The 22,921-nt window shown below is 39.6% G+C and overlaps 2 protein-coding genes across 7 annotated transcripts; one reads left to right on the forward strand and one right to left on the reverse strand.

Annotated features, from left to right (window-relative positions):
• The first annotated feature begins 46 nt into the window (after positions 1-46).
• Positions 47-4,887, forward strand: LOC134878102 (uncharacterized). 2 transcript variants are annotated; one of them, XM_063903919.1, is made up of 6 exons: positions 47-168; positions 1,652-1,801; positions 1,914-2,045; positions 2,118-2,189; positions 3,349-3,496; positions 3,583-4,887. In XM_063903919.1, the coding sequence occupies exons 1-6, from the start codon at positions 159-161 to the stop codon at positions 3,689-3,691; spliced, it is 621 nt and encodes a 206-aa protein (XP_063759989.1). In that variant the 5' UTR covers positions 47-158; the 3' UTR covers positions 3,692-4,887. The 2 variants fall into 2 exon arrangements, with proteins under 2 accessions (XP_063759989.1, XP_063759988.1); XM_063903918.1 differs by having other exon boundaries at positions 1,914-2,189.
• A 16-nt stretch (positions 4,888-4,903) lies between these two features.
• On the reverse strand, positions 4,904-22,376 carry mrtfbb (myocardin related transcription factor Bb). Of its 5 annotated transcripts, none has more exons than XM_063903910.1 (14): positions 22,155-22,376; positions 18,066-18,131; positions 15,069-15,124; positions 14,900-14,975; positions 13,981-14,142; positions 13,057-13,235; positions 11,539-11,685; positions 10,404-10,648; positions 9,554-9,689; positions 8,619-9,449; positions 7,117-7,227; positions 6,836-6,952; positions 6,411-6,471; positions 4,904-6,314 (listed from the first exon to the last, which is right to left on the reverse strand). In XM_063903910.1, exons 1-14 carry the CDS (start codon positions 22,237-22,239, stop codon positions 5,878-5,880), a joined length of 2,709 nt encoding a protein of 902 aa, XP_063759980.1. In that variant the 5' UTR covers positions 22,240-22,376; the 3' UTR covers positions 4,904-5,877. The 5 variants fall into 5 exon arrangements, with proteins under 5 accessions (XP_063759980.1, XP_063759979.1, XP_063759983.1 ...); XM_063903909.1 differs by having other exon boundaries at positions 22,140-22,376; XM_063903913.1 differs by having other exon boundaries at positions 18,066-18,231; positions 22,155-22,289.
• Between the last annotated feature and the right edge of the window lie 545 nt (positions 22,377-22,921).

The raw sequence follows: 22,921 nt of genomic DNA on the forward strand, positions 1-22,921 counted from the left end.
GTGTTTTACTGGCATGTCAACAAGAGTATTCTGTAACATTTTCCAGAGAGGGCAGGTGTGACCTGATGATTTGAATATTTCCTGGTACAAGTAAACACTGCAAGCCTCTGTTGACCTGGTTTGAATGTTAACTGTAAAGGATACACTGGGAGCAGCTGATGAAATACGGTAACACGTACATAATTCTCTTTAATCTAATATTATATTCAACTGAGTGTTAATGTTATTAACTTTATGAACATAGTAGTTGAAATGGTATACAGTGTAGTAGTGAGTATAGTGCATTTTATTTACATGTCTAAATTATTATTATTCTGTTTGCTCAAACCAGAATGAGTCTTTTTCTTGTCTTTTGGATGAAAAGCAGTGTTTGATCAATATTGAGTATGTTTTATTAATAACCACCACTTTTAAAATGCATGAATTTAACATAGCACTTTTCAGATGGAAGAGAAATATGCAAATTATACCTTGGATCTATTTTTTCAAAATAGATCCAACGATGTTACTACAATATACTCTAACTTGTTCTTTATTTTAAAAAGATGTCACAAGAAATTGGTCACGGATGAATATATCTTAGGGTCATTCCAGAACTGGAGGACATTTTGACATCAAAACTTTTAAAAAGGAATCCTTTATTTTCTAATTTTTAGTTATGTATTTTATAAAAACAGGTACCAAAGCATCACAAAAAATGATTTGGCCAGTTCAGGCAACAACGGTACACTTTCTATAAGATATTTTATTTGTTGCTTTTCAACAGTGCTCAATGGGGGCTAGAACTTTAAAATCCATAGCAATCAACTTAAAAAGGAATTCATAATCTGGGAATATTTTAAAACATGTAGATTATACTAAATTATATATAAAAATAATAAATTGTACTACTATTGCGCAACCCTGTTTCTATCATTTCTTATTGAGTGATTGGATTATAGGAACAGGGTTGCAAATCAATGCTTATTTTAGCTTTATCATTTAGGAAATCATGCTAGCTACAGAATGTAATGCTACTTTCAAGGCAAGGACAAACTTAGTTATTTACCTAAAGAAAAATAACTTTGAATTGAATTTGTCTTACTGTGATAATATGTGCAACAGGGTTGAGTGCCACACTTGTTGTAGACTGAAAGAATACGATAAATATGAAAAATAAAAGAGAGGACTGAGCTCTGATATACCCATGGCAGTAGCACATAGCTTGATAATGTTATTTCCTGTGTTTCATTTGACAGTTTTTTCACTTCCTCTGCCAATCTAAAAAGGTTTTGGTAACAGGGTTGCACGCATGTTGAGGGACACACCTTCAGTGCAAAATTACTGTTATTTAAAATATAAATTGATTTTACAGATGCAATAGAGATCTGTCAACATAATAATAATAATAATAATAATAATAATAATAATAATAATAATAATAAATAAGTTAAAGATAGCCTATTTTATATGTTATATTTTACTTGCAAATCATTTACCAATACGTTGGGATAAGCAAAACATTTTATTACAGGGGGTGCTTTTGATCTATTTTCTATTTTAAATAATATTTTGGAACCATTTTTTCTATTACATTTTGAGGAATTTTGCACTAAGAAAGCATTAACCAAATATCAGACCTGTGTTAAAAAAAAATCCTGTGTCTCTTCAGCCTCCACCATGACTTCTTTACACAGCGAGCTGAACAAGATTTCTACAGAGTTCAAACATCTTTCACTCAAGAGACAAACACTTCTGGAGAGGAAAAAACTACAGTGCATATTTCAGGAGTTGAGCAATCGTGTTCAGCTTGAACATCCAGGTGACGTATAAATGAGCTTTAAAGAAATGTCTGAGTATTTGCAACAGGAAAATGAAGTATCTCACTTAATTTGCATATTATATAGTTGATCAAGTCATTTGTATTTTCCTAGAGGATGATTCTTATCAGCATGAGATTGATAGCATTGATGAACAACTGAACCAGCTGACAAAGAGGAAGGCAGAGCTCCAGAAAAAATACGACAACATCATCTACGGGGAGGATGAGAAGAAAAGCCAGAAAGGTGTGTCCAAATGTACAGCAGCACACCGTTTCTCCATCATACTAATTTTGTATTCCTTTTCTTTTTTGTTAGAGTTCACCTCCATCGAAAAGGTAGTGCCTGACCTTCCTGGAATTTTCTTTGTTGCGCAACCTGATTTTCCCGGTGAGTCAGGGATGCTCTGATGCACATTTTTAACAGTTCAGTTCAAGGCTTCTACAGGACCTGCACCCAGTCACATACATTGCTGTCACATCTAGTGAGAATACTTTCCCTCCTACTTCTGTCAATAATCAGCGCTTTCATCAGTGAAAACTATTAACTGTGATCAATTTACCGTGCGTATGTCTTAAGAACAGCTGAAAAATGTTTTTGTCAGGACAATCTTTCTAAGTTCCTAAAAAAAAAAAAATCATCTATCAACAAGACAAACGTTTTTTTGTGGATTTTTTGCATAAAACTCATCTGGTAAAAAATATGAATTTCGCACATGGGGCAACACTTCAGCCTACTGGCGCTAAATAAGTATTACAAAGATGTTTAGCACTTTTTATCCACTTTGCAAAACTTTCACCCAAGCTTTTTTAGAATATTTAAATCTCACTTTTTAGTTTAAACTTGCCTCTCAGGGCTTCTGTATCTTTTTCATTAATTGTCATATGTCATTGGACTTTTGTGTCAAAACATTCAACAAAAACTCAAATATATTTTGCAAGTCTGGGCCAACCGGGTGAACAGTTACTTAAATAACTTGTTGTAGTGCCTCTTATGTAAAACAAAACAAAACAAATTAAATAACCGCCTTATCGATGCATGCCTGCATCTGCCCGCCAGTCAAATGGCAGTTTACATCCATGTCTTCTCAAAATCAAATGATTTTATCCTAATAGTAAAATTGTTATAACTTCTTGAGTTATGGCTGACTACTTGTAGTGTGATGTCACAGTAACATTGACCTCCGAGCCCCAATTTATACTCACTTCATCACTGAGAACAAGTGAACTTCTGTGCCGAATTGAAAATAATTGTCCTCCTGATGTTCCTGAGATATAGTGTTTAAACCTGAAAACAGGCTGTCACATGATGGAGGCATGAAAAAACTTCATGAACCTGAAACTTTGTCACACTTGTGTCAGTAAATGTAACATCTGACCAGAACTATTTGACATAATTAATTCAATTACAATGTTGTTTACTGACACTCAATTGGAAATTTTAATAGCTACTATTCTTCAGAATGTTTCCTCTAGAAGGTTTAAAACATTTTTTAAAAGTTAGATTTTTGTTGGAAAATCTTGATTGGTTTTTGTTTTGTTCTTCACAGCACCTACAGTGATTCTGGACGTGGAAAAGCTTCCCCGGTGTCCGACCAGGACGCAGTGTCCCGAGTGTCGAGAATTCATCCTGACAGAGACTTTTACCTCCATCAACGGCTTCACCTGGCTCATATGTTTCACGACAGCTTTGACTGGGTATGAAACCCCAGCCTTATCCGCCTGAAATATCTGCATGAGATGACTGGGTCTGTTTAAATTGAATTGTGTTCCTTATTTTGCAGTTGCGTGGCTGGTTGTTGCTTCATTCCCTTCTGCATGGATAGATTCAAATCCATCACACACCGATGTCCCAAGTGTCGAACGTCACTCATAACTATTGAACAACTGTGAGAGAAAACCAGTTGGTAAGAACTTGAATCTGAAAGAGCATCAGACCTGATCATGAGCAGTAAATATGAGTAGTTAAAGGATGACACTCATGTCAGAGGGACAAACTGGTGTCTGTATTCGGAACGGTCACCAGCATCCTAGATTTGTTTAAAGTTACGACAAGGACAGTACGTGACATCCAGTTATTCAAAGCAGAAAAGCAAACCTCTAATAGAATCATTTTGAAATGATCATCTGCTTTTACGGACTCAAAGTGAGTTTCTCTTTGGTGTTGAGTTATACCAGTTTAGTAACGACAAAAATGTGTCATTATAGCACACCCACAATCCTTTTTAAGAGTGTCTTTTGAATTGTGAAAAAAGGCACTAATGTTCTAATAGGAAAACTGTTGTTGAAAAAAGTCAATCATACAAATAATAACGATAACCTGCAGAGGCTGATGATGCACCACTGTTGAATTCCTTTAGAATTCAACATATTCACAATACTGTGTATATGTGTATATTGTTACTTTGACACGTGTTATTTTTCTTATGCCGGAAATCATATATTTTACTTCAAAATCCACTTTGTAATATCTTTTATACATAAATACGTGTCCCCTCTGTGTTAAGAGATTCAGAACGTTTCAAGAAAAAATATGCTCTCATTTTGTCCTGATCCATTTATATATACACCTGTCTGAAAATGAGCAGATTAGTTCTTTAAGCTGTGTTTGTTTCCATTGTGTTCTTTAAACCAATCACTTCGCAGAGGGGCGTGGCCAGCAGCAGCTCATTAGCATTTAAAGCTACAGACACATAATCTTTTGAAAACAGAGGGGTTTATGGCATGCTACAATGCATGATCTGTTTGGTATTTCAACACTTGTTTTGTATATATCTGAGACCTATAATATTTAGTTGAAAAAGCATTTAATAGGGGACCTTTAATGAAAAGGAAAGCAGTCAGACCACAGGTCTTTGTCTTGAAAGGGCTGGGTGTGGCCAGCAGGTGTCACTATAGTACAAATCAACTGAATCGATATTTTAGTGTGAGGTCAGCAAACAACCCAAATGAGCAGAGGTTCATACTGATGTTGTTTTTCTTCTGTATCATGTGGGTGCTCTTCTGATGTTACATTGTGATGCTGCACAGAGTTTGGTATGGCCTGCCATGCTTACACTTCCTGAATAAACTACCTAAACAAAAACAAAGCAGGCATGTATGGTATCATTTTAACGCATCTTCAATGGATGATCATTTTTATAAATAGCACAGTAGATGAGCTTTCTCATGAGGTTCCCTCAACTGTTTTTTGCTTTTTAAAATAATAGGCAGGGTACAAAAATAACTTTTTTTGTCAAGAAGCAAAAAGGTAAGCAAAATTTCAGATTTCAAACAATATTTGACCAGTTAATGCAAATCTGCTATAGGCACTTGCATATTTTACCAGTACTTGGCAAATCCTGTGCCCTGGGACTATTGGTTTTACAAAGCCTGTGCAGGATTTGGCTGATTTGCACATTTCTTGTCAGAACTGGTTGAGAAATGGAGTATTTCGCAGTAAGTCCTTGGTTGGTCAGGCTCATCTGACACTGTGTTACCTCAGCAGGTTCATATCATATCATTATCACATCACACCCTCATATAAACATCTGATTTATGCTTCACATTCAACACATACACAGGGGGCACATTGAGAAGGTGTGTGTGTACAATCTGTTTTGATAGTGAAATGAATTCCAAGACAGGGTGGAGTGAACAACACCCCCCAGCTACATGCAGTGCTTGCGCTATAGTTCTTTTACCAGCATTAGGACATATCTCCTGCTCTTTCAGTTATTACAAAATTCTATTTAAAGCTGTACATTCATTACGACCAGAGGACGAAGGGAAAGTAATAACATGAGAGAAGTGGAATTATTTAAGATTGACATTTGAAAAGCTCCTTCCTTCATCTTAATCTGCCAGTACCAGTCCCACTTAAGGTCAGTCTCCGATTACAATCAAAGGGCCTCAAAAGGAGATCAATGCAGGATCGCTTAACTGATGCAGCACATATTCGATTATTACTCAGCTGATTATTATGGGGCAGATAGCAGAAACAGAGCTGCCCCGACCTCCAAAAGCACTTATTTCTCCAACCTGGAAACATCCTCCCTTGCATAAAAAAATTGTCTGATAGGTGCGTGAAATCTCCTTTGTCACTCCCAGTTTAAGTGCAGTTCATGCGAATCCAGGAAGTCGGAGGAGAAGACGCCCACTGGCGCTGACATGTCCAGAGGGTTGACCCCCCCTGTTGGGACGGACAGGGTGAGGTCCAGCCAATCCATATTGTCCATGTTGGTGCTGTGCAAGTGCAAAGCAGAGGGGGAGTCCACCTCCATGCTGACCACGGGGGAGTGCAGCTCCTCCAGCAGTGTCAGTGTTTGGGGCTCTGTGTGAGCAGTCAGCAGGGGCTTGGAGGTCAAGGCCGCCAAGCTAGCCGAGGGGTTGAGCTGCGCTGCAGGAAGCTGGGCTACCTGGACCACAGGGAGAGGGCGGGATAAAGCTGTGTTGATGGGAAGGGTGGTGACACTGGCTGTCACAGGGAGAGGCTTGCCCAGGCAGGGAGGATCCTGTCTGATGAAGGGGGAGATCTCTGGGAACAAGGACACAAAGGGTCAAGGTGAATCCAAAAATCACAAGAACTTTATGATCCGGTCCACCCTAAAAACAAAGGTTGTAATTTTCTCACCACCACTCTCGATTAACACATCGAACAAGTCATCCATCTGCTGGCTGGCTGCTGTGGGACCCTGCAGAGGAATAACAAGACCAGTTAATCCTGGAGTTGCTATAGAAACAATGTAAATTATTAAGTGTATTAAACGTTTTATTGATTTAATATAATGAAGCCTTCATTTAACCTGACAAGTCCCATTAAGATAACAAGGATTTTCTAAGTGAGCCTTGTTTAAGCCAGCAGCAATACAGTGATTCTTTATTTAGTATGTTACCCTACTACTCAATTCAGCTTATTCATCTAAAATTGTGAAATGTAGAAACACAATAAACTAAACCCACAGTATTAACTGCAGAATCATGTGCCTAGGAGACCACACAGGAAGGAACTGATCCAGCTAAGGAAGCAATTACACATTCCTATTGAATATTTCTCACCTGAACAGCTGTTAGCATGCTGCGTGTCTGTTTTACGGCATCCTCGTAGCGGGGCGGGTCTTTACACTTCGACACATGGTTTGGAATGATCAGCGTTGGCTGGCTGGTGCAGGGAGACTGTTAAAAAGAGAACACCACAGAGGCTCAGTCCAAATAAAAAGTTATCGGACTCAAAACATGATTCCAGTGCACTTGCCACTGTATCAATACGTACATAAATCAGGACTCTGTTTTATTCTAAACAGTAGTTATAATGTCTTTCAGATAAAAAGAAAAAGTACCTTATTAGTAGCATCTTTAGCACCAGCTAGGCTCGAGGAGGCTCCCACAGGACATCCACTCGCTGGGAATGTATCGAGTAAGCTTTGTGCTGCACTACCCATCATCCACGTCTGCACAGACAGGAGACATTGAGACAGGTCGGCATGAAAACATTATCCAATGCATTGCATCAGATTCAGAATCAGAATTCAGTTTATTGCCCAGTAGGTTTTCACATAAAGAAATTGCTTTGATGTATGATGGTGCACACATAAACCCAAGAGGAATTACAATTTTAAATCAGAGCAATTTCAAATGTGTTTCCTGTTTTATTTAGACATTCATTTTCTCCTGGTTTCTCACTTCCTGTGTTTTCCCTCCTGTGCCTGATTGTCTTATTGTGTTCACCTGCTGCCCCTGTGTTTAACCCCCCCTCCCCAGCTGTGTCTTGTCTTGTGATTACCCTTGTGTGTGTTTAGTCTTGCTTTCCCTTGTGTTCTTTGTGAGTTCATTGTCGTTCTTCCTGACGTTCGGTTCCTGATATTATGTTCTGGATATCCTTGGTTTTTGTGTTTGTTTTGTACCAGCTTGAAATGTTATAAAAGCTCACTTTTTGTTTATATTCCTATATCCGCCTCCCTTGTTTTTGTACTGCATTTGGGCCCTCTTCCTGACCCACCCTGTGACAGCAATATCCTAAAAAACATTTTGAATTAAAGAAGTTTGTAATAAAAAATATGAATATACAAAAAAGGAGTGATTCCATTTTTATATATAATAGGTATATGACACATTAATGCAAAAAAGAATATGTATATCTGTATTAAAAGTGAAGGAGCTGTGCAGTTTTTGGAAAAATTCAACCCCCATAATCTTTGTGGGACCAACACTCACTTCTGTTGTCCCAACCAAGCTGCTTTTGAGGGACAAAATGACGGGCAACCTAAATGAAGATTGCTCATCACTTCCAGCTTTTTAGCAATGTATCATGTATACTTTCCTTAGCCTCATCAGTTAAAGCATCACCATCTCCCCCCCACTACTGACAGCAGTATGACTGATATCCTCAGCTAGCGTTCAGTTGTGTTTACTGTTGCTAATCCTGGCTGCTAGTAGGCTCAGAGCAGAGGGACGACAGAGGGTACTACTGTCAGCCAACACTCAGCACCTGCTCCAGTTTCCAGAAGCCTTGTTTTGATGTGAATAAGGCAGAGTTATTATTGTGGCAAAAAAAGATGCATTACCCATGAAAGAACGCCAATAAAGTTAAAAAAAAAACCCTCTGATGTGTGATTAGCCGGAGCCATCATAAACACTGCAGCAGATGTATGACGTGCAACCTAACTTGAATTAACTGCATGGAAAGCACACTTTATGATTTCAGGTGCACACACACATATGGATGATAAGATACAACTCACACATTTTCAAGAAGTCCAAATCTAGCTTAAAATCACAGCTGATAGTGACGAGTAAAACACAGACGGGCCGAGGCTGTGCGAGCACCAGCGTGTTTTCTTACCTTTGTGGACGGCTGAGTCTGAGTGCTGCAGCGCTGTTGAGGCGCTGCTGAGGCCTCTATTTTCTGTGGCACCTGTCCAGATGTCTGGATGAGGCCTGGGGCCGCGCTACTAACAGTAGTGTGTAATTTAATGCTGCTGGGAGGGAGCTGGATACTAACTGCCGAGGGAGGATGGGATGAAGCCAGGAGGATCTGAGCTCCGGCCTGAACTCGCTGCACGCTTTCGGGCTGCTGCATTGTCTGGTTGATGAATTGATTCTGAGAAGCCGCCTCCTCTTGTTTGACCAACACTGGAAGGTCAGGAGAACCACAAGACGCTGAGCAGTTTGACAAGTTTTCCTCTTTGACCCTGAAGGGAGCAAGAGGGCTGAGCTGAGGAGGAGAATCTCCCTGCTGACTCCTCTTCTCCACCTCCAGCTGCATCTTCAGCTTCTCCACCAATCTCTGCTCCTGCTCCAGCTTCCGCATCAGCTCCTCGATCTGGCGCTGCTTCTCGTGGAGACGTTTGTCCTTCTCAGTGTCCTTCACAAAGGCCCTTTTCTCTGAGGGGCTCTCCTGTAGAGCTCGGTGTGGTGAGTTCACACAGGGAGCTGCAGACTGAGCATCAGGGAGCCTGGTCGGGCTGTCCTCTATGCCCAGACTGGACACCTTGGAGGCTATAGGGGACACAGGCGGGGTTAACTTTATGTTTTCAGACTGCGAGGCTGTGGTCTCAGTGGCAGTCTGGGTGTTACAGTTCTCCTGATACATCTTAAGCCTCTCTATTAGATCTGTCTTGGTCCCAGAAACAGGCAGAGATCTGAGTTTTAGTTCCATTTTCAGCTCAGCGACCTGTAGAGATAACAGATTACAGTAAAATACCTCCTTAAAATCTAGCTCCTCTGCAGCATGCATGAGTATTATTGTTCGACTGAGTGCAGGCAGCAACGTGTCACCTTCATCTCGTCCAGGTTAGTTGGTAAGTGATCCGGCCTGCGGTTGGTCTGAGTGTGTCGGGGGTGCACAGGGGGAGATGCAGCGCTTCCTCTCAGAGCAACATTGCAGCAGCTGCTTTGTACCTCAGTAGTTGGTCTGTTGTTTTAAGACGGGAAAAAAGGGAGTAAAGATCAGGGATGGAATCTAAACTATTATCTATTTCTCACAATCAACAGCTTCTAGGTGAGGAGCCGTCAGCAGGAAAAGTAGAATATATGAGACAAACAGCAGCTGTTGATAAACAGTTATTTGTTTATGTAAAACCAGGTGTTTTAATGAAGTGTTATGAGAATAAAAGAAATGAAAATGGTCTACAAGGAAGCAACCTTTTACAGTGTTTGGAAGAAACTAGTTTCATGTTATTAAATTATACATGAATGTAAGTGTTGTCAGAAATATTATAATTGCTTTATTATTTTAAATTTAAATTTACAGTTAAAGTTTAAAATTACAAAAGGGGTTACATTCAAATATATCATTTTTAGAAATGATATAAAGATATAAAGTATAAAATAAAATTCACTATGTTGCTCTCTAAATAATATTTTAATAAAACAGACAGTAATCAGTTGTCATACTGCTGCTTTTTTTAAAGGAGTTTTCAGCTTTATTTTGGAGCTATTTATATATGTATATATATATTTAAAATGAAATCAAAGTATAGAAGTTGTAATACATATCTTTGATCCAGATATTAATAGTTACATTAGGCCTACTTATCACATTTTTAACAGGGAAACTAGTCATCTTCACAACAGAGCTGATACACATAACGGTTATCTTTGTGAGTGTGGAAACATGGAGCCGTACTTGAGAGTGGCGGGCAGCACGGCCTGGTAGCTGTACTGCTGCTGCTGGTTTAAGATCTGAAGCTGCAGGAACTGCTGCTGCTGCTCCAACAGACGGGCGTAAGTCGAGTCCATCAGAACTTCACTGAGCTCCTGCTTCTGGTCCGGGGGGATGTACTGATGGTACTTGAGCTTTTTCACCCGTGGTTTGGGCTCTTTGCTCTTCTTGCTGCGGCTTTTATCCCCGGGTAGCTTGGTTAAGCTTTGCTGCAGAACACAACACAGAAAGAAAGAGACATGTTAAAGCATAGACGACCATCTGGAGGATATTTGATTCCTGGAACTGATCTCAGTCCAGTTTATCAGGTAACAGAGTAAGCATTGCCAGTTCCAACATTGCAAGACTTGGAACTGATACCTGACTTTTATAGTTTGAAGCATTAAGGTAGAACATTGTTCCGACACTCGATGAGAACTGCAGGATGAGGAAGTGGGTAGTGGAAATGTGACCTTTATTGTTGTACCACCTGCAGTTACAGGATACACATGAAAATGGCTTGGCACAGGAGCAGCAGGTTCTTGCTATGAAACCAGAAACTCAAGCTGGGTTGAGCAAGCAAGCGGCCTCTAATTTGTCAAACTCATTCCTCCTCGGTATTCCAAGGGAGGCAGAGTTCACCCTATGCTCAGAGGATAACCGGATTATGATAAATGCAATAAACGTACTGCTTCACTCCCATCCTTTGATTTTTGGCTTACATTATACACAGCCTGAATGATGCAGGCCAGTCCGTCCTGAAATCAAAGACAAAGTGAGGCTGGCAAAGACTCCAGCCTAAGGATATGTTAAATGACCCTGTTGTTCTTTGAACTGCGTTTAACTTGGCTGTATGCTTACTTTCAGTTCACTCAAAAACTGATATCACTTTTAAAAATGACAAAACACAGACTCTTTGTCTTCCGTCAACACTTTTCACATTTCCAAAGGAAACAAAAAACAAAACAAAAACAGGCAATAAATGAAATTGAGCTCTGTGCCTGAGGTCAATTTCATGTCAGCTGATTGTAAATATGAAAAGACTCTCTGCAATTTATGGCTTGAATAAACTCATCCTGAATAAAAGGAATACTTCTCCTTTTTGGTAAACTGAGCTCACCTTTACAAGAAGTGGCCCCGGGGTGATATTTGGGAAGGAAGTGGTGATTGGCTGAGGTGCAGAGACTTGTTGGTGGTTTTGTCGCTCGCCCGTGGAGACAAGGCTGACTGCGTTTGATGTGCACTGTGTGTTAGGCGGTGGGGAGAGCTAAGAACAGCAGAGACAGAGAGAAACCACATGATCCGCTCAGTAAGAACAGTGAAGCCGCTACGCCTGTTAGTCATCATCCTGAGCAAGAAGAAAGAGCACCTCAACTGGAATGATATAACAAGACACAGGTTGATAAACACGTAAAAGCACGAGAAGAAAATGTGTCTACGCGTTTATTATAAGGTGTCTGTTACATACAGTAAGAAGTATGTATGTATAAAAGGAGTTTTTACCTTGCTTGATTAATAGTAATGCCTCTGTATGAATTGCATAAAAAAACCATCAGCAAGAAGATGTTGTTTTTAATGCTGCTCATTGAGTCTGATTTCTTTTGACATAACATTAGACAAAACAATTAAAGGCTCGCAGACTGGAATAGCCTATGTTTACATTTTAACAGGCAGACTTTGGCAGTGAGCAGCATGTCAGCCTTTTAAAAGAAACTAGGAGGAGACTTTTTTCTGAATATCATTTTTTCTGTAGACTATATTTAGTGGTTCTGTCTTATATTGGGGCAGGATCAACAAAGAAAAAAGAAAATAATTTGACCAAAGAACAAATCAATACAACACATGTAGAGAATTCAAAAACAATCCTAAATTGACTCTTCATCCTGGACTGGTATGTCATTAGTCTAGTTCATTTGGGAAACACATTGAAGGCTTGGTTTTACATACATATATGTACTCATAAAGAGAAATTATATTTAAAAGAAGTTGATTTTTTTTTTTTCACTTACTTCCAAAACTAAGTACAGACCATAACCAGATTAAGATCTTATCAGCATGATGTAGAGGTACTCCTATACCACTAAATTATATTAACAAAAATAGAGTTAAAGTCACGAAAGCAGTAAAAGTCGCTTGTAGTCTCAAATTGTTTTCTAGCAACTAAAAAAATACTACCACTCTCCAGCCATCTTTAAAGCAGCTCTATTTTACACATTTTCATATTTTCCTCATACTGCCTGCAGCTCTTTTCACTCTCTGTCTGAAACCATAGCCCAGTCTGCTCTGATCTGTTAGGTAGTCGGCTCTGTTGTGATTGGTCAAGTGCTTACAGTAACGGCCCTTATCCTACCACGCACAATGTGTTGGATGCTAGCCAATAAATGTGTGTGTTTCACGGAAGTAAACATAAGTGTTCAATGGAGGTGTTTCAGGCAGTGTGTGTGGGAGAGAAACTCCCTCTGATGGAAACTCTGTGATTAAATCCTTTGCAGACCATTTACATGCACAAAAATCTATATCACACACTATAACGATATAAATAATAAAAGGGCCTCTTTAAAACATGAGAAGCTTCTTCCCTTTATTTTAAAAGTTGTTTGCAATTTATAAAATGTAAGTGTTATTTGTGTTATTGTACCTGTATGGGAGAGTTTAAGTTGGAGGAAGGGGAAGTGGCCTCAGTCCCTCCAGACTCCTTCGGGGAGGTGAACGTGGAGTTGGGAGATTTTTGGCTGGCAGGCTTTGGTGGTGATAAGGCATCGCTGCTGTCCTCATCAAAGTTGTAAATGTCTGTTGGCTTAGAGCTGGTTACCTCACCTGTGGGGCAGGAATCAAACAATTAACATTAGCAACCACAGCTTAACTAAATAAGTTAAAGGAAACTCATTGGATTGTGGGTTCTGGCACCCCACTTAAATTCCAATTGCTATAAGGAAATGTGTTCTTCTTCCATAAAAGAAACTTGAGTTATGAGTGACTACATTTTTAAAGAAGCCATCATTTGAATAAACACATGACAACACAGAAGAGCTGAAGAAGCTAACGTAGACATCTGTTGATGCTGGGAATGTCAAATATTTGCCAAGTTCCACAATTGTACTTAGCGCATATTCATGCTTACATTTGATGATTAGTACTTAATATATAGTGAAGCTACTTGATATTTTGCCCTGATGATGGTACTACATGAAAATCCAGCACATGATCAAAGTGTTTACGATTCTTCCTAAGAGTGAAGTAAACATCTGGGCCCAATTTCATGGCAATCCATCCAAGCGTTTTTGGGATATCTTCACTAATAACCAAAGATGCCAGCTTCACGGTGGTTCTAGAGGAAAAGCCACGGTTCCACCAAGTCAGTTGGCTTCATCCAGTGGGCTCAATGAATGTTTGTTAAAAATCTGATGTTAATCTGTCAAGCATGTGTAATAACACCAGTAACGTCTAAAACATGTGCCTGCAATGCTGGCTAACTCTCTTGGCACCAAAGAGGGCTGCAACACATTCTGGACGGCTCAGGTCTGCTGACCGTGAGGATGTAACAGTGTTGATGAGTATCTACCATCGCTGTCTTCTTCCACACCGGAGTCCACAGGCAGGATGTTCTTCTCCACCAGCTCCATGGCTCCTGGCCGCTGGGCGAGCTTTTCGTTGAGATCATCCTCCAGCCTTGCCCTCTTCAGCTTCATCTGTGTGGCCTGCAGGGAGGCTTCAGCCTGCGTCTCTGGTGAACACACAGAGAATCATTAGCTGTGATACGACTAGCATCAGTTAGGCTTTTAAAGGTATACTTCACCCAAAATGACCATGAGTATTTCAATATCTTGAGTTCTTAGCTGAATTATACCACACAGACACTCTTACAGACGATGTCCTACTACTTTTAGGATTGGAAAGCAAAGGAAAAATCTTATGTACAGGGAAAACCGTTTCTTACTGAGCATATGGCCATAAATGCAATAAAACCCTCTGTTTGCAAACTCATACACAACTCAGTACAAGTTGTATTTATTCAGTCATAAGCTCACTACGACTGTTTATTTCAAAAAAGTTTTAAATAGTCATGAATAACATGTGTTTGCAAAGTAGATCATATGACTGATTGAATGAGTCCTGGATTTTAGTGGGGTAGTTTTGGGAGGGTTTGTAAACCAATGTTTACGTATATTTTTCAGGGATTCAGTCAAAAATGTCTCTGTTTGATCCTTCATTAATATATATATAAAAAAGTGTTCTTTTCAAGGCGACACAGGGTGAATAGTTGATATACAAATAATTATTTTGGGGTTAAGTCTTCATTTAACCGCTTTGTCAGAGTCTCACTGCAGACCTGACTAACTTCTATGTTAACTTCAAAGGCATTTATCTGGTTTTAACTTTGTAAAACAAATTCAAACAGCCATTATATGCCATTGGATGAATGAGCACCTTATTCATCTCTGTTATCTAGAAGCCATTTAGAGCTCACAGTGGAAGATTACCTTGTAGGATGTGCATACGGACCAGCTCGGAGCGCTCAGGTCTCCTGCACAGCTTGTGCTTTAGGAAACTCCCAGTCTGTAAAACAAATAGAAGAAATAACATATATTTTTGGGTTATCATCTAGATTTAGATCAATATGATCAGCAGCTTCAGTTTGACTTCTCTTACCCTAGCTCTTTCCAGGCTGCGAATCTGCTCATGAAAGGCAGCAGGTGTTTTCAGGGCTGTGGAAAGGACAAATAATAACATTATAGATTATGGATTTGAGACCCATTTTTATTCCAAAAGGCCATTTTCTTTGCATTTATGAATTTTAAACAGCAAACCAATGATTGATAATTGAACTACAAATCAACAGAAGGGGTTTAATGTAACAACATACTGTGGAATATTGTGAGAGAATATTTCTACTGTATTTACTCTTTGTAATGGATAAATGGAAGCATTTTGAAATAACCAAAGTTAGTCCTTCACAGTACACAAGGCTACATCCCTGCAGAGAATAAACACTGCTAGATGTATATATACTGTAATGACATTTGACATTTACACTTAAATCAATGACATCCAGCAGCAAATAGTTGCACAACAGAAACGTTTCACTCAAAAGGGCTGGTATTGTTTCAAATAACACAGTACCCGTACTTCATTTGATACTTTTTTTACTCCCTCATTTATTACCCATCATGTGACTTGTGTAAAATGCCACCAAGACCCCATCTAAATTATTGTAAAATGATTAGTCTTTATTCATTGCGTTCACTATTTCACTACAGAAACAGAGACAGTATGGGTTGAAGCTGCTTACGGTAGTTGACCAATCAAACGTTGCTTTAAATAAAAATAAGTTTGCAGTGGTTGGTTGCGAGAAAAAAGTACTTCTCTGGATCTGGGTACAGAAAGGATCGAATGCAGGTATTGTTTGTGTCTGGAAGATTCAACTTTGGTTATTTTGGTCGGTACCTTAAAGGTAAAGAGAGCTAATACCCAGCTATAATACACAGAGAACTGAAGGACAGTTTTGCCTGGAATACAAAAGGCAGGGCAGTTACTATATAATGTACATATATACGTTTGTTTTATACAAAGACATCCCTATGTATCATTGGCGTGCTATATAACATGTGTGTCATACACAAATCACTATGAAGTGCACATAAGCATCATTTCAGCATCTCTAATAAGTTGTCAGCAATTCCTTGAAAAATGAAAGCCCATCCCGCTATTCATATTCAAGATCATCATTTCATGACATTCTGTACGAGTGTGATATTAATAAGCAGGAGCTCATGGGAGTCAAACAGGAAGTACCAGCTTTACTGAATCAAGCAGAGAGTGACTGTTTGATCTCGCAGAATAAACTCGTCCGGTTTTAAGCGAGGTCTGTCTCTGAGTAGTCACCTCTGCTATCACCAGTACTATTTGGTTTAAGGACACACTGGCTGGAGTGGGAGAAGGGGGGTGCTCTTAGGAGTGTGTCAGAGAGGAAAGCAAAACATTCCTGCTCGTCACCTAAACCTCAGTGCATACCTAGCATAAGCCTATAAGTGGGAGCAGCAGAGTGCTTTAGTGGAGGATGGCCGTAGGTCTGTGAGCGGGCCACGCTTGGCCGGGCCCCTGACCTCCACTGCGGGCTCAGTCGCTGAGTCATGGGGCCGTGCTGAGCCAGAGATTGCAGGAAGCTTCTCAACGGAAAACAGGACGAAGAGAAAGAGCTTTGTCATATTTTCTTTTTTACCTTTCCAGCTTTCAGCATGATTCTGTCACTTATTCAGCTGATTAGCACCGAGAACTGGGTCTGCTCCACTTCAGTCTCATCAAAGGATGGAGGGTGTAAAGCAGGAGCGCCTTTAATCTGTTATGGCACTGGCTTGTTGCTTGATGGCTTATTTGTGGTACATTTTAAAATTATTTTCCAAGCTTTCTGCAGGTTTCAACAAGGTTCCAATTTGTATTTTGTTGATATAGTAGGACAAACATAAAGGAAAGGTATACCCTATGAATACAAATAAGTTCCATAATTACTTGACACGTTTAAACAATTATAATATACAACAGGAGTCAGAATCTAGCTGAAAGTTAGCACGATAGTCAACATGGAAGTATTAACACACTTCATAGATGAGCTCAAGTAAATTGTATTTGCAACAACAACAAGAGTAGATAATTCCTTCTCAGAACTATAAAAGCATATTGAAACCAATTTCAGTCATTTTTACAGCCAAGTTTCCAACATTTGAACTTTAGACTAACAAGCGGAAAATATGTTCCATCATTGGCTATGTTTACAGGATTACAATTACACGACCATCAATAACAGTCTGAGTGAGACAATACACTTTGACACTGTCTAAATTAAACAACTGATTTATATGCAGACATACACAGTGTTTTTATGCCACATGTACAATTATGTTTAAAATCCCAAACTTCCCAAATAAAGCGGTTTGATTTATCACAGAGTATTTATACATAATTGTAGTGCGTTTTAAGTATGATCTATACATACTCTGTGATAAGTCAAACCAAGTAAGAGTACAAAAGTATTAGCATCAACATCTATTTTAATTACAAAAAGAGTCCTCATTTTGCTGGCCCATTGCATTTTTTTTTAGGATTTATGCATTGATGATTTTATCACTTTAATGTTCAGCTGATAAATAAGGACTTTTACACAAAGTGCTGGGCAGTTTGTGCATTACACCAAGGGAATAATAAAGGTAATCTTACCAAACAAAAACACATGTTTAATTATCTGTTATCTGTCTGTATATTTAGAGGACTTTATCCAAATATTTAAAGTAACTGAAGTTAGAAAGTGAAATGGAGAAGGACAAAGTACAGCTGTCTTAAAGCACAAATGCTACTCTAAACCACTGCCTTAAAGACAACCAAAGCAGGTGTGGTTAATACACTTTGTAGTGCATAATCACAAATGACATTATGACGTTTAAATGGGGCTCGCCTTTGTCAAACACTTTTAATGGAACTACAAATATGTCCTCCAAAAGCAATAGAGAAGTTTTCTTGATTCAGACGCAAAAAAGGTTTAGAATTGTAATGAGCGAGAAAGACATTCTAGATTTTGGACATATTGGTAACTTTCTTGCTGACTGTACTTATTTATTGATGAATCTTTTGTTAGTGTGTGATGTGATAACTCACGCGGCATGATGCCCTGCTCCACAAGCTGCTCCCGAGTTCTCCTCTGCTGCAGACAGAGCTGGAGGACTGCAGAGACACAGAGGTCACAGTTGAACTTTTACCATTCAGAGCCGAGTCCGCTGAGCACTAACAACCATCTCTGCCATAAACTGTGAAATCTGCCAGACTTCAAATAAAACAAAATGCTTATTATTTCTCAATCAATAAACCACCCCAAAGGCCGGACAGCAAACCATTTTCACCACCACAGACATTCAATCCACTTCCTGTATGGTTTCAACTAATGTTAATCCCACAAGTTTTACTACAGTTACTTTAGGACAGTGCAATGTGATAGGGTAAAAGCCTTCCCTATGAGCATCAATATCTCTTTGTGAGATGCAAATACACAGAGAAGTCAAACAAAGTATCTAAAGAACAGAATACACACAGATAAGAGAGGGATTCATGTTAAAGCTGCAGTCGCAGTAATGAACCAAGATGACGGTGGTCATAACGGCAGCAAAAAGGCCAAGTGAGTCATGTGTATTTGTTAAATTGTTTAGAAAATGTAATCTTGCTTTGGGTGGATAAGCAAGGACCAGAGGCACATCAAAGACTGACTATCTTTCAGCAGAAATAAGAGTCTTGCATGCAGGCCCCACACCGTCAATATAAACTTTAGTAACATCCCAGTTTAAACATTTATAAACAAGTGAGCGTGGACATGTTATTTCAGCAGAATAACACCACTTTACGCAAAGAAATCGTGAAGGGGAAGGTGGGTGACGGCGACGAATGAAGCGGCGGGTTGAGGTACATGAGCCTTTTCATCGTAACCACTGTAGTGAAGTGAACCCGGCTTTGCTACAGCTCAGGGGAAACAGCTACTCCCACTCACACACAAACACACACAGACCTGCTTCGACTCTCCTGGGAAATGCGCTGCGTCTGAACAAGCCTCTGTGACTCACTCTAGCAAAAATAAACTGGGCAGCTGTGAGAACAAGGCCTGGGAACCATGAAATATAGGGGTTGTTAAGGGGGTGGGGTCTACGGTTGTACGCGGAGTGCCGAGGGGACATTCACTGGCTTCCACTGGTGGGCAAGGGAACGCAGAGTGACAAGTGCCGAGGCAAAGGGTGGGAGGCCGAGACCACTCTCACAGCAGCCCATCAACTTTGGGGCAGAGAACACAGTGTGCCCGCCCCGCCTGCTGTGTTTCCTATTACAGACCCAGGCGGCCTGAGACAGATCATACCAGGAGATTGTAAAAAAAAAAGTTGCCATCAGTTTGTCTCACTATTCATATCCACTGCAACTTGGAAAAAGCGCCAGAGGGTAGAAAATTATGAGCACATATTGCTGAATATCAATAGCATCAAAAGCTGCCTTCCAAGAGAATAAAGAGTTTAATTTCAGCACCAGTATGGGGGTACACCTCATGCCTAGGGGTCCCTACTCAGTTTGTGTCATGTTGTGTTCAAAGTGAACCCTGGCTAACCTCTCCACGATGCAAACCGGCTTCGCTCTCCTGCTCACCAGCAGAGCGTAAACAGAGGGGAAACAGAGAGAGAGAGAGAGAGAGAGAGAGAGAGAGAGAGAGAGAGAGAGAGAGAGAGAGAGAGAGAGAGAGAGAGAGAGAGTTCTGCTGAAATCGTTGTCTACTGATGTAATCTCTAATCTGAGACGAAGTTGTTCTCAGCAAATCATCCCTGGAGGTCTCCCATCAGAACTCTGATTTTATTTGACTTTTCTGTTTTTTTTCTTCAGTATAAATAAAGTTTTAAAAAAACAGTTTGGTGTGGCTTCAGATACTGCTCGCCCGGATTAAGATGAATACGGTTTAGAAACAGACTGACACTGGGTTATGTTGACTTTACTGTTATAAACACCAAATACTTTAAACACAATCCCATTTTAGCAAAGATCAAGGCAAACCACAAATACACATGACATGGATCAAAAAAAGTCATTTGAGTGTGCAGTGGCTAATTCAGATACATTTTCCTATGATGGCGTCCCAACTAATTTACTGTAAGGCAAATGAATCGAGTATAATTAATAGACCTTATCTTGTCCTGAAAAAATACAACAAATTATTCCGATAGTGATTATTTGGAGGTCATGTAAACAGTATGTCAAAACACAAATTAACCTAAATAACTGATAGTGTGATACTATTTATAATGCAAATACGATTATATCCTGCAAATAATCCAGCGCCTCTTTGAAAACATTGATGCTTGTTCCGTTTATTGCTGTATCTCCCTCGACGCCCTGCACACCAATACGTTTATTTTTCTGTTTCTCTCTAGATATCACAGACAAAGTTATCAGGAATTCTTTTGGGCATAGAAATCGAGTAGAGAACATCTAATAATGTGACATTACATATGAGCAAAGCTTTAAGGGGGCCTTTGGGGTTTTCCCTTTCCTGTAGTGTGTTATAAAGGTTGTTGTGCATGTAAATGGTCTGCAAAGGCTACAATCCCAAAGTTCCCTCCAGAGTGACTTTCTCCCCCCTGCTTACAACGCCTCAATTAAACTCCTGTGTTCACTTCCGTAACATAGTGACGCTCTAACACATTGTACATGATAGGCTAAGTGGCGGGACATCTCAAATAGTTGATTTCAGACAGAGGGTGAATAGAGGTGAGGCAGTATGATAAAAATAAAGAGCTTTTTGAACATTAAAGCATGGAAACATGTTAGTGGAGGCAAAAATATGGACCTGAAAATGGGAATGATATTGCTTCTTTAAGCATAGAATGTTAAATGTACCTTTATTATAATGATTTTAAATATATCTCGCAAGTTAATTGCAGCAATAAACAATGATATGGGTACTCAATGAATTTATAATGATTTGTAAGTTGTTATTTTCCCTCAGCAAAAGGTCCTTAAACAAAAAGGAAGTGATAAGAAACGCATTAGTGTCCTTCCCCATGAGTGGGTATGTCCTCCAAGTCTGTGTTGGCGAAACTGCTGTGGGTTTGTTTAACAAAAAGTTATATTAGTCTGGTCATGATTTATGTGTTGGTTTTAATAAAAGGATAAACCTGAAAATCTTGCATGATGGCCCTGACAGAGAAACATTTACATTTATATGAACTTATGCCATGTCACACATCTTCTTACTCTATCCTAAAAGTATGGCTCGGCAATGTTATTATCAAATATTACAATATTTAGATCAAATATCTTTATATTGATATCACAGCAATATTATAGGGTTGACCATTGGTGCTTTCGCAAAATATTTACACAATGAGGTTCCTGATAAATATTCATCAGTAATGTTGATATAGTGAATAAGTGGCTAAAGGCAAATAACAGAAGAGCTGGAGACGTCTGGTTCGTCCAGACAATTACGTCACTTTACTGTAATGCAACCGTTTAAACTGGGAAAGATAACACTTGTGCCATATTATGATATCTAGAAATTGAGGCCAAATCAAAAACAATTTAATCACACACTCATGAACCTTTGTAGTTTTCATCAAATATTACATCAGAGAAGCAGTCATATTAGGTCTCATTTAAAGAAAACTGTATCATGTTCTCTAAACAAAAAGAGAGTAATGGACTAATCAAGGAGATTTCTTCTGCTAATGAATGCAAAGAATATAAAAAATGTGCAACTCATGTTAAGAATCTTGATCTGCAGTATATGTTTGTATTGCACTTCATCTGAATCAAGCTCATTGTGTGTACTAACATTACAGGTGTTGCTTATATAATGTGACAGAACTCCATAATAGTGGTTCAACGGAGTGCCAGTATAAACACAGTCAGTATAAACTGCATGTTCCCCCTCTCAGACTGTGACCGCTTTTTTTCTAGAGAAACTTTGATTCATGATCCATCAGAACACAACAGTCTCCTGTAAGAACGATGCATGGCATGAGTCATTGTGATGAGCTTTACTTTGCACTGTCATTTCCTGTTGGGGATGAGTCTATACGTCACTACAACCTCCCCTCCAACTGCCAGTTTTAGTAAACGTTAGAAAAAGTTTAGCATAGGGAAACAAACAAATACAACAATGAAATGCATGTGTGGGTTAGACAAGGGAAAAAGTTAAAAAGGCACCTGATTTAAATTTACCCCTGCAGATGGAAGGGGTCTCCACTTCAAGGCAGGCCATGGAGGACAGCGGTGGTTTGCTTGGCGGCCAGGTCTGGAGTCCCATGGAGTGATGAGGCCAGCGGAGAACGAGGGAGTCAGGGGGAGAATAGACCCAGCGCTGAGCGAACGACAGCTGGCTCTCAGAGCTGCAAACAGTCCCTCCTCTCTGGCGCTGTGCTGGCCTCAGTGGAGAAAGTGTGTGCGTGAGTGAGTGTGTGTGTGTGTGTGTGTGTGTGTGTGTGTGTGTGTGTGTGTGTGTGTGTGTGTGTGTGTGTGTTTAGCGCTCAGTCAATGTCAGGAGGAGGGAACACAGCGCTGCTCATGTTAACCCTCGCTGGGTCACTTCGCTCTACTCACAGAGGGCTCATCAGACTACAGCACAAAACCCAGTGGATATGTTTTTTTATGAACAATCAGCAGGGAACCAAATATTTTATTAGTAACCAATACATAGTTGATCCAAACAAGCTGTTGGGGAATTCAAACAGGCATATCTCCATGAGAAACTGTATGAGGGCTTTCTTTCTTTTCTGTAGGAGGCTTTGTAGCACTAAATAACAATGAAAAGAACAAACACACTGGGTGCTCAGGGTCATGGAAACCTATTGTTTTTTTAGTTTTTTTTTTATTAAACCTATAGATATTGGTTTAACTGTTGTTTTCAAATGCAACACCATTCTGTCAAATCATGTCCTCTTCATCCTAGCTTTTGTAAGGTTGGTTTTAAGCGGGGTAGTATAAGGTAC

The sequence above is a fragment of the Eleginops maclovinus genome, chromosome 16, assembly GCF_036324505.1.
Source record: "Eleginops maclovinus isolate JMC-PN-2008 ecotype Puerto Natales chromosome 16, JC_Emac_rtc_rv5, whole genome shotgun sequence".
NCBI classification, from domain to species: Eukaryota; Metazoa; Chordata; class Actinopteri; order Perciformes; family Eleginopidae; genus Eleginops; species Eleginops maclovinus.

Excerpts from the sequence above, each read along its gene's own strand:
- LOC134878102 (XM_063903918.1), top strand. Across the intron at positions 2,190-3,348 it reads TGCGCAACCTGATTTTCCCG|CACCTACAGTGATTCTGGAC; the intron begins GTGAGTCAGGGA and ends TGTTCTTCACAG. Across the intron at positions 3,497-3,582 it reads TTCACGACAGCTTTGACTGG|TTGCGTGGCTGGTTGTTGCT; the intron begins GTATGAAACCCC and ends CTTATTTTGCAG.
- mrtfbb (XM_063903909.1), bottom strand. The coding sequence starts at position 22,239 with ATGGGACTCCAGACCTGGCCGCCAAGCAAACCACCGCTGTCCTCCATG. Across the intron at positions 14,976-15,068 it reads GCAGCCTGGAAAGAGCTAGG|ACTGGGAGTTTCCTAAAGCA; the intron begins GTAAGAGAAGTC and ends TTTGTTTTACAG. Across the intron at positions 11,686-13,056 it reads ACTTAAACTCTCCCATACAG|CTCTCCCCACCGCCTAACAC; the intron begins GTACAATAACAC and ends TGCTGTTCTTAG.